Below are 12,626 nucleotides of genomic sequence, written 5' to 3' on the forward strand. Positions count from 1 at the left end.
AGGACCGCATTTGTTCCTATCTGCCTGTACCTGGTATGCGTGTCCTTTCTTTTTCATCTGGGAGAGGAAAGCCAAATGGGTGATAGAGCTGTATGCTGCGAGGTAGTGGTAAGGGGGGGGGTAAACGAAAGTTGCAGGGGGAATGGGAGCCTGAATAACTGAACAGAGAGTGGAGTGTTTGTGGAGATAGTTGTTGTTTAGACCTCAAAGTCAGGAACGAAAAGGTTGAGCATGATGCAGTGAATATGCTGAGCCCTGTATATTTCAATATAAGGAGCATTGTAGGAAAGGCGGATGTGTTCAGGGCATGGATCAACACCTGGAATTAAGATACTAGGATCTGGAAACTGTGGATTGGGACAGTCTGCTTTATGGCAAAGGGAGAGGCAGGCAGAATCTTATGGAGTATAAGAAATGCAAGAGAGCACATAAGAAATAAATCAGGATGGCTAAAAGAAGGCATAAGGTTGCCCTCACAGAAAAGATGAAGGATAATCCTCAGGGATTCTAGTGATAGATTAAGAGCAAAAGGATTGCAAGGCACAAAGTTGGTCCTCTGGAAGACGGGAATGGCAATCCACGTGTGGAACCAAAGCAGATGGTGGATATCTTAAATCTTAAATATTTTTCCATTTCTGTTTACTCAGGAGATGGACAAAGAGTCCATGGGGGAGTGGAAAAGTGGCATTAAAATCGTGGACCCTGTACAGATTAAAGAAGTGTATTTACTTCACTGTTCAAAATAGAAGATAGAAATCTACAGCATATTCCAGTCCATTCAGCCTAAAATGTTGTGCCAACCATGTAACCTACTCTAGTAACTGCCTAGAATTTCCCTAGCACACACCCTCTGTTTTTCTAAGCTCCATGTACCTATCTAAAAGGCTGTTAAAAGACCCCATTGTATCAGCCTGGACCACCGCTGCTGGCAGTGCATTTCACGTACGCACCACTCTCTGTGTAAAAATCTTACCCCTGACATCCCTCAGTATCTAGTTCCAAGCACCTTAAAACTATGCCCCTCGTGTTAGCCATTTCAACCCTGGAAAAATACCTCTGGCTACCCACATGCTCAATGCCCTTCATCATTTTATACACCTAAAAATGGCTCTAAACTTAAACAAGGAAATTATACATTGGATTCAGGATTTGTTAGTATAGAAAATTATGAGATATAGATAGGGTAAATGCAAGCAGCTTTTTCCACTGAGGTTGGGTGGGATGACAACCAGAGGTCATGGGTAAGCGAGGAAGGTGAATATATAATAGGAACATGTGGAAAAGCTCTTCACTGAAATGGTTGTGACAGCGTGGAATGAGATGCCAGCACAAGTGATGAATATTCCGAGCAAAATGTAGCACCTCACACTTAACAGCATGAAACTCCATCTACCATCGCTCAGCCCACTCTTCTAACGGGCCTAAATCTCTCTGGAAGCTTTGAAAACCTACTTCATTATTCACAACGTCAACTACCTGAGTATAATCTCTAAGGAGCTTCCTCTGGCAGCTCCTTCCACAGACGGACCACCCGTATCCGTCTAAACCTTTCCTATCCGTGTCCCTGTCCGAGTGTCATTAATGTACCTGCCTCGATCACTTCCTCCGGCAGCTCGTTCCATAGACGGACCACCCGTATCCCTCTAAACCTTTCCTATCCGTGTCCCTGTCCGAGTGTCGTTAAAGTACCTGCCTCGACCACTTCCTCCGGCAGCTTCTCCCACAGACGGACCACCCGTACCCCTCTAAACCTTTCCTGTCCGTGTCCCTGTCCGAGTGTCGTTAATGTACCTGCCCTGACCACTTCCTCTGGCAGCTCCTTCCACAGACGGACTACCCTCTGGGCGAAAAAGTTTCCCCTCGGGTCCCCTATTAAATCTCTAAAATCTGTGCCCTCTGGTTCAAGATTCCCCGACCCTGAGGAAAAGTCTGTGCACATTCACCCTATCTGTGCCCCTCGTGGTTTTCACACCTCTGTAAGGCCCCCCTACGCTCCAGGGAATGAAGTCCCTACCTGCCCGACCTCTCTCCGTAACTCAGCCCCTCGAGTCCCGGCGACACCGTCGTAAATCCCCGTGAGCTCCCGCCTCCGGTACACGGTGCCCTGTCCGACGATGGCGGTCATGCTAAACGCCGCCTTCACCGCCCCGTCTGCCTGTGACCCCACTTCCAGGGAACCAAAAATCTGGGAAAATCTAGGAATCTAGGAATAATGGTGCATAAATCCCTGAAGGTGGAATCTCATGTGAATAGGGTGGTGAAGAAAGCTTTTGGTAGGCTGGCCTTTATAAATTAGAACATTGAGTATAGGAGTTGGGATGTAATGATAAAATTGTACCAGGTATTGGTGAGGCCAAATTTGGAGTATTGTGTACATTTCTGGTCACCGAATCATAGGAAAGATGTCAACAAAATAGAGAGAGTACAGAGGAGACTTACTAGAATGTTACCTGGGTTTCAGCACCTACGTTACAGGGAAAGGTTGAACAAGTTAGGTCTTTATTCTTTGGAGCGTAGAAGGTTGAGGGGGGACTTGATAGAGGTATTTAAAATTATGAGGAGGATATATAGAGTTGGAGTGAATAGGCTTTTTCCATTGAGAGTAGGGGAGATTCAAACAAGAGGACATGAGTTGAGAGTTAAGGGGCAAAAGTTTAGGGGCAACACGAGGGGCAACTTCTTTACTCAGAGCGTGGTAGCTGTGTTGAACGAGTTTCCAGTAGACGAGGTAGAAACAGGTTTGGTATTGTCATTTAAAGTAAAATTGGATAGGTATATGGACAGGGAAGAATGGAGGGTTATGGGCTGAGTGCAGGTCGGTGGGACTAGGTGAGAGTAAGCGTTCGGCACGGACTAGAAGGGCCGAGATGGCCTGTTTCCGTGCTGTAATTGTTATATGGTTATAAACCAAAACTTGGCGCGTTCCGTTAATCGAAGGCTAAAGTTCTCCGTCTCTCAACCCTCTCCCTCTTTCACCCCTCTTCACCTCTCACCCTGTCCATGTCTCACTCTCTCTGTCTCTGCCTCCTGTGTTTTCCACCTTTCTTTCCTCTCCCTGTCCGACCTCTCTTATCTCCTGCCTCTCACCTCTCTCCCCATCTGACTCTCATGTCCCTCCCTCTATCAATTTCCTCTGCCACCTCTCTTCTTTCTCCCCCTTCTCTACCCCCATCTCTCTCCCACCCACCCCCTCTCTTCCTCACCCACTGCCCCCCTTCTCTTCTTCCCGGTCTGGGTCTCCCCACCTCCGCCTACCCCAATACCCACTCTCACTCACTCCTCTCTCTTCCCCGGCCATCTCCACCCATGCCCCTCCCTCTCTCTCCTCTGTCTCTCACCTCTCACTCTCACCCCATTTTCTCTCTCCCCCTCTCCACTCCTCTCTTTCCGTCTGGCTCTCCCCCCTCCCATGCTTCCTTCGCTCTGTCCCTCTGCCAAACACCGAATCTCGCAGAGGTGTGTCAGCGGGATCACGGTGATCTTGCTGGTCAACTGCCTGGTCTCGCTGGTGATATCCGACCTCACGGCCATCGCCAACTGCAGGGACCTCGACTGCTGCACCGCACAGCCTCCGGTGGTGAGTGGGATCTTCCTGTGCACGGGGGCGGGTGTGTGTGGGCGGCGAGGAATGAGGCATGGGTACAAGAGACGGGGGAGGTGAACACCGTGGGGAGGGAGCAAGAGAGCGGGAGGGGTAGAGAGATATGGAGGCAGAAAAGGAATAAAAGGGTGCGGAGAGGGGTGGAGAGAGGAGGATAGGGTGGGAAGAGAGAGGTCGGGGAAGAGATGGAGAGAGAAGAGGGGACAGAGGGGACTGAGAGAGAGGCTGAGGGAGTGGATCTCATCTCCTCTCCTCACCTTCTCTTTCTACCCTTCCATCCTCAATCTGACCCCTCCCTCTCCCCCACTCCCCTGCAGAAAATGGTGGTGATCCACGCCAACCAGCCCGCACCGCCAGACCTCGCCTGCATCTTCTCCGGCAAGCCGGCGCCCACTCCTGCCTTTGACGGGCCCCAGTGACGACACGTCCCCCGACTCCACGGAACAGCCTGAAGGATTCGGGCCGAACGATCTGAGGCTCAGCCCGAAAGAAAAGTCAAAGCAGGACTTTCGAGACTGAGGAGGGGAGGGGAGGGTAACGGTGCTGGCCTCTTCCCGTAGTCACACTCCTCCCCCGTGGGAACCCCGCAGTTCCATCTCCCTTGTTACGAGCCGCCCTCTCCCACCCTCGGCTCCCGTCACTCCTGAAACACTCCGCTCTCTGTCCCCTCTCTCTCCCCTCTATCACCGCCCATCTCACCCTGGCGTGTGGCCATTTTGTGATGGTTACCATTGAAAACCGCGCTCCCCGCATCATAGAATGGGGCAAACCCTTTTCCTCACCTTCCACTCACTTCCCTCCCTGTTTATTCAATCTCAACTCCTCATCCCTCCTCTCCTTCCCCTCGGTGCCCGATCTCCCGACTCTCCATTTAACCTTCTGCTGACTGCCATTGTGTGACAGTCAGACCCTCCTTTCCTCTCCCTCACACTCACCATCTTGTCACCCTCCGTCCCATCCCATCACTCGCAAACCCCTTCCCTCCCTCCCCTCGCTCTCCTCTCCCCACCACCTCGATCCTCTGCATCGTACGCTGTTTGGCTGCCATTTTGCGATGCCAATCTTCACTTCTCCTCATCGCCCTCTTTCTCTCTCTCTGTTACCCAGTGAGTCACTCCCCTACTCACCCCGTCACTCCTGACACCCTTTCCCCTCTCTGACCCCTTACCCTTTCTCCCGCCATCCACCACATCATGGCTGATGAAGATTTTCTGATGGGAAATTCTGCTCCCGCACCTGATCCCTTCCCTCCGTCGTTGAGTGAGTCGCTCCTCTCCCCCTCTGTTGGGACACTCAACTCTCCGTCTCATCAGCCCTGGCCGCGTCCCCGCTCCCCCTTGCCTTCGAGTACGCCCCCTTTCTTGCAGCTCGTCTTATTTGCGAAGGCAATTGTCACCACCCATTCATCTTCCACTATTGAAAATGTCACTCCCCCACACTCCACATCCTGTCCAATCAGAACATCCTCCCTTCCCATTACATCCCCTCCCTCCCCGTCCCATCACTCCCACTCCCTTCCTGTCGTTTCACTCCTCCTCACCCCGTCTTTGTCTTCTCCATGTCGGCCACCAGTTTGTGACAGGAACTTTCGCCCCTCCCCTTTCCGTCCCCTATTGAGTCAGTGACTTCGCCACGCTCACCGTCTCCTCAGTCCACTCCTCGTCTCATCACTCCTCTTCCTCCCAAACCCCTCACCCCTCCTCCCCAAAACCCACATGTATATGTGTATGTGTGAATATCTGAGATATATACATTAGTTTATTCAATGACAATATTATTGGACTTAAAACATATGTACAACGCCCAAGACTATATAAAGCACAAATTAAAATAGTTATTACAATCAATAACACACTCGATCCCGGGATTGTATCCATGGGCACCGCATGTTCCTTCGCCATAGATTCTGTGTGTGACAGTGGCCATTGTAAGTCAGTGTCGCACTCCATCCCTGGCGGCCACATTAACTAAGGATTCGCCCATTTTAAATCAGCGCGTCCCTCCCTGTCTTGTGCTCACTTCTACCAAAGCCGTCACTCCCTCTCCAACGGCCATTTCAAGTGAAGCGTCGGACATCCCACCTCTCTCGGAAGTCCCGGGAGTCTCCCGCATATTGATAGCGGCTCCCTGATGCCCGCGAATTATATACAATCTCCCGCAAATCGATTTTTTGAGAGGGGGAGAGAGAGGGGAAGGGAGGGGGTGAGAGTGGGAGAGAGAGGGAGGGAGCGCTCCATGGCAGAGTATTAAAAAAAAGAAAATACAAAACGTACTTCACCCCAGACTACACTAAAGTGTACCCCTGCCTAATAGGGGTCAGGAATAATGACAGTGTTGCTCGCTGCACTGTCTGCAACATTGTGTTTTCTATTGCCCATGGGGGGGGGTTAAATCACTGTTGAGGTGAGTTTAACGGGTGTCATTCGTTCATTAGCATAGCTAACGTTATTTAAACTAGCTGGCTGGCCGCTAAGGAGCTACTCTATTGCAGACATCCCACCTCTCCCGGGAGTTCCGGGAGTCTCCCGCAAATTGATGGTGCCTGCTTCCCTGAAATGAGATTTTGCAGGGTGGAATTAATTGAGTGATGGAATGGTGCAGACGGAGCTTCACTGTGTGTTTGGCATTGCAAATGTGTGATGGGACCGTGTGGAGGGAGATTCACTCTGTGTCTGACCCCGGGAGTGTGTGATGGGACAGTGTGGAGGGAGATTCACTCTGTTTCTGACCCCGGGAGTGTGTGATGGGACAGTGTGGAGGGAAATTCACTCTGTGTCTGACCCCGGGAGTGTGGGATGGGACAGTGTGGAGGGAAATTCACTCTGTGTCTGACCCCGGGAGTGTGGGATGGGACAGTGTGGAGAGAGATTCACTCTGTGTCTGACCCCAGGAGTGTGTGATGGGACGGTGTGGAGGGAGATTCACTGTGTCTGACCCAGGGAGTGTGTGATGGGACGGTGTGGAGGGAGATTCACTGTGTCTGACCCAGGGAGTGTGTGATGGGACGGTGTGGAGGGAAATTCACTCTGTGTCTGGTCCCGGGTGTGTGTGTGTTGGGACCGTGTGGAGGGAAATTCACTCTGTGTCTGGTCCTGGGTGTGACTAAATTTACAAATATAAATTAAACAATGTGTGAGCTGCTGACGTGCGGGAATAAATAAGCTGCTCCCGACTCACTCACAGTCACATACAATTAACTCACCGGCGACAACGAGTGACCGGTTGAATAATCAGTCCCGTTTCTCACCGTCACTCTGCATCGGGGAACCGATGATTATAAAATCACACTTCAGGGCCGTGTCCGGGATCGCTGCAGATCCAGGGTCACTGCCGAGGGATTTGTCAATTTAACATCATTATATCGGCCAGGCTGCCGAATGCACCGTCGTCGGCAAAGGGAGCAAAAGGATTCTCTCCCGGGATAATCCCCCCCACCCCGGGACACCAGTGTCCCAGACTGAGCCCCGGCCCCCAGGCTCTTCCTGTCTGGGTAATTCCCCGGGGTGTCACGTTGGAGTCTCGAACTCACACATCGGTGGAAGCTGCCCCGCCGGACAACAGGCGGAAACACGTCACTGCGGGACCGTTCCGAGCGACACACAGCGAGAAACCTGAGCCGGTTCCGTTAAAACCGTTGGGAGTTGAACCAGGCGCGCGGCCATTAAAGATAAGGGCGGGAGTTAAAGGGGAGGGCGGGGAATCGGTCAAATGTCCCCATCCCGCGGGCGGGGATGTTCACACATTCAGATGTTCAGGATCACTCCCCATAGAGATCTCAGTTCCTTCTCCCCGGACTCACTGAACCGATTCCCGTCCAGGCTGAAACAGATGGGAGAATAAAGATGAAATAAACAGATTACACGACAGTGTCAGTAACAGGGGACCGGGGTTAATGTTTCAACAACACTCACAGACAAATACCACCAGAAAACCCGCGGATCCACTATTATTTTATCACATTGAACATTAACAGAAACACTCACTCGATCAGCTCCAGACTTGGGAGGGTCCGTATGAGGCGGCAGAGAGCGGGAACGGATCGGTCTGTGAGCGAGTTTAACTCCAGGTTCAGCACCGTCAGTGATGGGTTTGTACTGAGAGCGGAGACGAGATCCTCGGCATCAGAATCTGTGAGACCGACATCCCTCAGCCTGGAGATGAGAAAGAGTGAGGGTGAAGGACACAGAGAGACAGGAGACGGGACAAATCCCCAGTGTTTATCAGTAACACAATTACTGTTCACATTAATGTTCTGTGTCAGACACCCAGTGACTGTAAACACAATCTCCCACAGTCTGGTACTTACCACAGTTTCTGTATTTTACACCCCGGGTTCTTCAGAGCCGCAAACACCAGTTTCACTCCTGAATCTCCAAGTTTATTAGAACCCAGGTTCAGCTCCGTCAGTGATGGGTTTGTACTGAAAGCGGGGGCGAGATCTTCGGCACCAAAATCTGTGAGACCGACATCGTACAGCCTGGAGATGAGAGAGAGTGAGGGTGAAGGACACAGAGAGACAGGAGACGGTACAAATCCCCAGTGTTTATCAGTAACACAATTACTGATTATTTCCTTCAGCACGACTGTGCAAGTCGGCCAGTGAGAACAGATTTACAGTGCGAGCGTCAGAGGAGCGGGAGACAGAGTAGGAAGGCTTTGGCTCAACGGGGCTTCGGCGATAATGGGTGGAGGCGAGGTAGGTTATCTGTTTACAATACAGACAGAGAGTATGTGTGTGAGGCTGGTTCTCTGTGCTCGGTGTCAGATGTGGGAGATCCTGGAGACTCCCAGCCTCCTGGACGGCAACATCTGCACCCGGTGTGTCGAGCTGCAGCTCCTTAGGGACCGAGTTAGGGAACTGGAGATGCAGCTCGATGACCTTCGTCTGGTCAGGGAGAGCGAGGAGATGATATATAGGAGTTACAGGCAGGTGGTCACACCGGGGCCACGGGAGACTGAAGAAGTGGGTCAGAGTCAGGACAGGGAAGGCCAAGAAGCATGTACTAGAGAGTACCCCTGTGGCTGTACCCCTTGACAATGAGTTTTCCTGTTCGAGTACTGCCGGAGGGGGCTGGCCCACGGGGTTGGGGAGCATCAGTGTCAGTGCCTCTGGCACAGTCTGGCCCTGTGGCTCAGGAGGGCAGGGAAAGGAAGAGGAAGGCAGCAGAGATAGGGGACTATAGTCAGGGGGTCAGACAAACGATTCTGTGGACGCAGGAAAGAAACTCGGATGGTAGATTGCCTCGCAGGTGCCAGGGTCCGGGATGTTTCTGATCGCATCCAAGATATCCTGCAGTGGGAGCGAGAACAGCCAGAGGTCGTGGGACATATTGGTACCAGTGACAGGCAGGAAAAGGGAAGAGGTCCTGAAAACAGACTACAGGGAGTTAGGAAGGAAGTTGAGAAACAGTACCTCAAAGGTAGTGATCTTGGAATTACTGCCTGTGCAACATGACAGTGAGAATAAGATTAGGATGAGGTGGAGGATAAACGCATCACTGAGGGATTGGAGCAGGAGGCACGGATTCAGATTTCTGGATCATTGGGACCTCTTTTGGAGCAGGTGTGACCTGCACAAAAATGACGGGTTGCACTTGAATCCCGGGGGACCAATATCCTGGCAGCAAGGTTTGCTAAGGCTACTGGGGAGAGTTTAAACTAGAATTGCTGGGGGGAGGGAACCAAATTGATGTGATGGAGGAGAGGAAGGTTGGCTCACAAATAGAGAGAATTTGGAGACAGTGTGAAAGGGAGGATGCGCAGGTGATAGAGAAGGGAGGCACTCAGTCCGATGGTTTGAGATGTGTCTATTTTAATGCAAGGAGTATGATGAATAAAACGGATGAGCTTAGAGCGTGGATCAGCTCTCGGAGCTATGATGTGGTGGTCATTACAGAGACTTGGATGGTGCAGGGGCAGGAACGGCTGCTTCAAGTGTCAGGATTTAATTGTTTCAGAAAGGACAGGGAGGGAGGCAAAAGCGGTGGGGACCTGGCACTGTTGATCAGAGATAGTGTCACGGCTACAGAAAAGGAGGAAGTCATGGAGGGTTTGTCTAAGGTGTCTCTGTGGGTGGAAGTTAGGAACAGGAAGGGGTCAGTAACTCTACTGGGTGTTTTGTGTAGACCACCCAATGGTAACAGGGACATCGAGGAGCAGATAGGGAGACAGATTCTGGAAAGGAGTTTTAATAACAGGGTTGTTGAGGTGTGAGGTTTTAAATTCCCAAATATTGATTGGCATCTCCCTAGAGTGAGGGGTTTAGATGGGGTGGAATTTGTTAGGTGTGTTCAGGAAGGTTTCTTGACACAATATGTAGATAAGCCTACAAGAGGAGAGGCTGTGCTTGATCTGCTATTGGGAAATGAACCTGGCCTGGTGTCAGGTATCTCAGTGGGAGAGCATTTTGGAGATAGTGATCACAGTTCTATCTCTTTTACCATAGCATTAGAGAGGGATAGGATCAGGCAAACTTGGGAAACCTTTAATTAGAGTAAGGGAAACTGTGACCCTATAAGGCTGGAACTTGTAAGCATAAATTGGAAACAGATGCCCTCAGGGAAACATACTGAAGAAATGTAGAAAATGTTCGGGGGATATTTGTGTGGGGTTCTGAGTAGGTACGTTCCAATGAGACATGGAAAGGACGGTAGGGTACAAGATCCGTGGAGCACAAAGGCCGTTGTAAATCTAGTCAAGAAGAAAAGAAGAGCTTATGAAAGGTTCAAAAAACGAGGTAATGACATGAATCTGGAAGATTATAAGGCTCGCAGGAAGGAGCTTAAGAGTGAAATCAGGAGAGCTGAAGGGACTATGAGAAGGGCTTGGCAGACAGGATTAAGGAAAACCCCAGAGCATTCTGCAAGTATGTGAAGAGCAAGAGGATAAGATGTGACAGAATAAGACCAAACAAGTGTGACAATGGAAAAGTGCGTATGGAACCAGAGGAAATAGCGGAGGTATTTAATGAATCATTTGCTTCAGCATTCATGACGGAAAAGGATCTTGGCGATTGTAGGGATTTTGCAGTGGACTGAAAAGCTTGAAAATGTAGTTATTAAGAAAGAGGATGTGGTGGAGCTTTTGGAAAGCATCAATTTGGATAAGTCACCGTGACTGGAAGAGATGTACACCTGGCTACTGTGGGAAGCGAGGGAAGGGATTGTTGAGCCTCTGGCAATGATCTTTGCATCATCAATGAGGATGTGAGAGGTTCCGGAGGATTGGAGGGTTGGGAATGTTGTTCACTTATTCAAGAAAGGGAGTAAGGCTAGCCCAGGAAATTATAGGCTAGTGAGTCTTACTTCAGTGGTTGGTAAGTTGATGGAGAAGATCCTGAGAGGTAGGGTTTATGAACATCTGGAGAGGCAAAATATGATTAGGAATAGTCAGCATGACTTTGTCAAAGGCAGGTTGTGCCTTACAAGCCTGAATGCTTTTTTTGAGGATGTGACTAAACACGTTGATGAAGGTAGAGCAGTAGATGTAGTGTATACGGATTTCAGCAAGGCATTTGATAAGGTACCCCATGCAAGGCTTATTGAGAAAGTAAGGAGGCCTGGGATCCAAGGGGACATCGCTTTGTGGATCCGGAACTGACTTGCCCACAGAAGACAAAGAGTGGTTGTAGATGGGTCATATTCTGCATGGAGGCCGGTGACCAGTGGAGTGCCTTAGGGATCTGTTCTGGGACCCCAAGTCTTTGTGATTTTTATAAATGACCTGGATGAGGAAGTGGAGGGATGGATTAGTAAATTTGATGATGACACAAAGGTTGGGGGTGTTGTGGATAGTGTGGAGGGCTGTCAAAGGTTACAACGGGACATTGATAGGATGCAAAACTGGGCTGAGAAGTGGCAAATGGAGTTCAACCCAAATAAGTGTGAAGTGGTTCACTTTGGTAGGTCAAATATGATGGCAGAATATAGTATTATTGGTAAGTCTTGGCAGTGTGGATGATCAGACGGATCTTGGGGTCTGAGTACATAGGACACTCAAAGCTGCTATGCAGGTTGACTCTGGAGTTAAGAAGGCGTACGGTGTATTGGCCTTCAGCAGTAGTGGGATTGAGTTTAAGAGTTGAGAGGTTATGAGGGGGATAGATCAAGTTGACGTGGATAGGCTTTTTCCGTTGAGAGTAGGGGAGATTCAAACAAGAGGTCATGATCTGAGAGTTAGGGGGCAAAAGTTTAAGGTAAAACGAGGGAGAATTTCTTTACTCAGAGAGTGGTGGCTGTGTGGAATGAGCTTCCAGTAGAAGTGGTAGAGGCAGGTTCAGTATTGTCATTTAAAGTAAAATTGGATAGGTAAGTAGACAGGAAAGGAATGGAGGGTTACGGGCTGAGTGTGGGCCAGTGGGAGTAGGTGAGAGTAAGCATTTGGCATGGACTACAAGGGCCGAGATGTCCTGTTTCCATGCTGTAATTGTTATATGGTTATATGTTGCAGCAATATAGGACCCTGGTCAGATCCTACTTGGAGTACTGTGCTCACTTCTGGTCGCCTCACTATAGGAAGGACGTGGAAACCATTAGAAAGGGTGCAGAGGAGATTTACAAGGATTTTGCCTGGATTGGGGATCAAGCCTTATGAGAATAAGTTGAGTGAACTCAGCCTTTTCTCTTGGAGAGACAGAGGATGAGGTGATTTGATAGAGGTGTACAAGATAATGAGAGGCATTGATCATGTGGTTCGTCAGAGGCTTTTCCCCAGGGCTGAAATGGTTAGCACAAGAGGTCATAGTTTTAAAGTGCTTGGAAGTAGGTACAGAGGAGATGTCAGGGGTAAGTTTTTTTTTACGCAGAGAGTGCTGAGTGCGTGGAAAAGGCTGCTGGAGGCGGAAACGATAGTGTCTTTTAATTCCAGAATGGCTACATGGAGCTTAGAAATATAGTGGGCTATGGATAAAACCGAGGTAATTATAAGGTAGTGACATGTTCGGCACAGCTTTGTGGGCCGAAGGGCCTCTATTGTGCTGTATGTTTTCTATGTTTCTTTGTTTCTGCTGATCACATTAATGTTCAGT

At 49.8% G+C, this 12,626-nt stretch overlaps 1 protein-coding gene across 1 annotated transcript in view; it reads right to left on the reverse strand.

The window, feature by feature from the left end:
• The window catches only part of LOC140722086 (NACHT, LRR and PYD domains-containing protein 3-like), a 55,935-nt gene that overhangs the window by 1,435 nt on the left and 41,874 nt on the right, over positions 1-12,626 (reverse strand). The window contains 3 exon segments of the mRNA XM_073036880.1: positions 3,441-3,592; positions 7,585-7,752; positions 7,908-8,078. Coding sequence (XP_072892981.1) covers positions 3,441-3,592; positions 7,585-7,752; positions 7,908-8,078 — 491 coding nt within the window.

This window comes from Hemitrygon akajei, unplaced genomic scaffold, assembly GCF_048418815.1.
Source record: "Hemitrygon akajei unplaced genomic scaffold, sHemAka1.3 Scf000069, whole genome shotgun sequence".
Lineage (NCBI taxonomy): Eukaryota > Metazoa > Chordata > Chondrichthyes > Myliobatiformes > Dasyatidae > Hemitrygon > Hemitrygon akajei.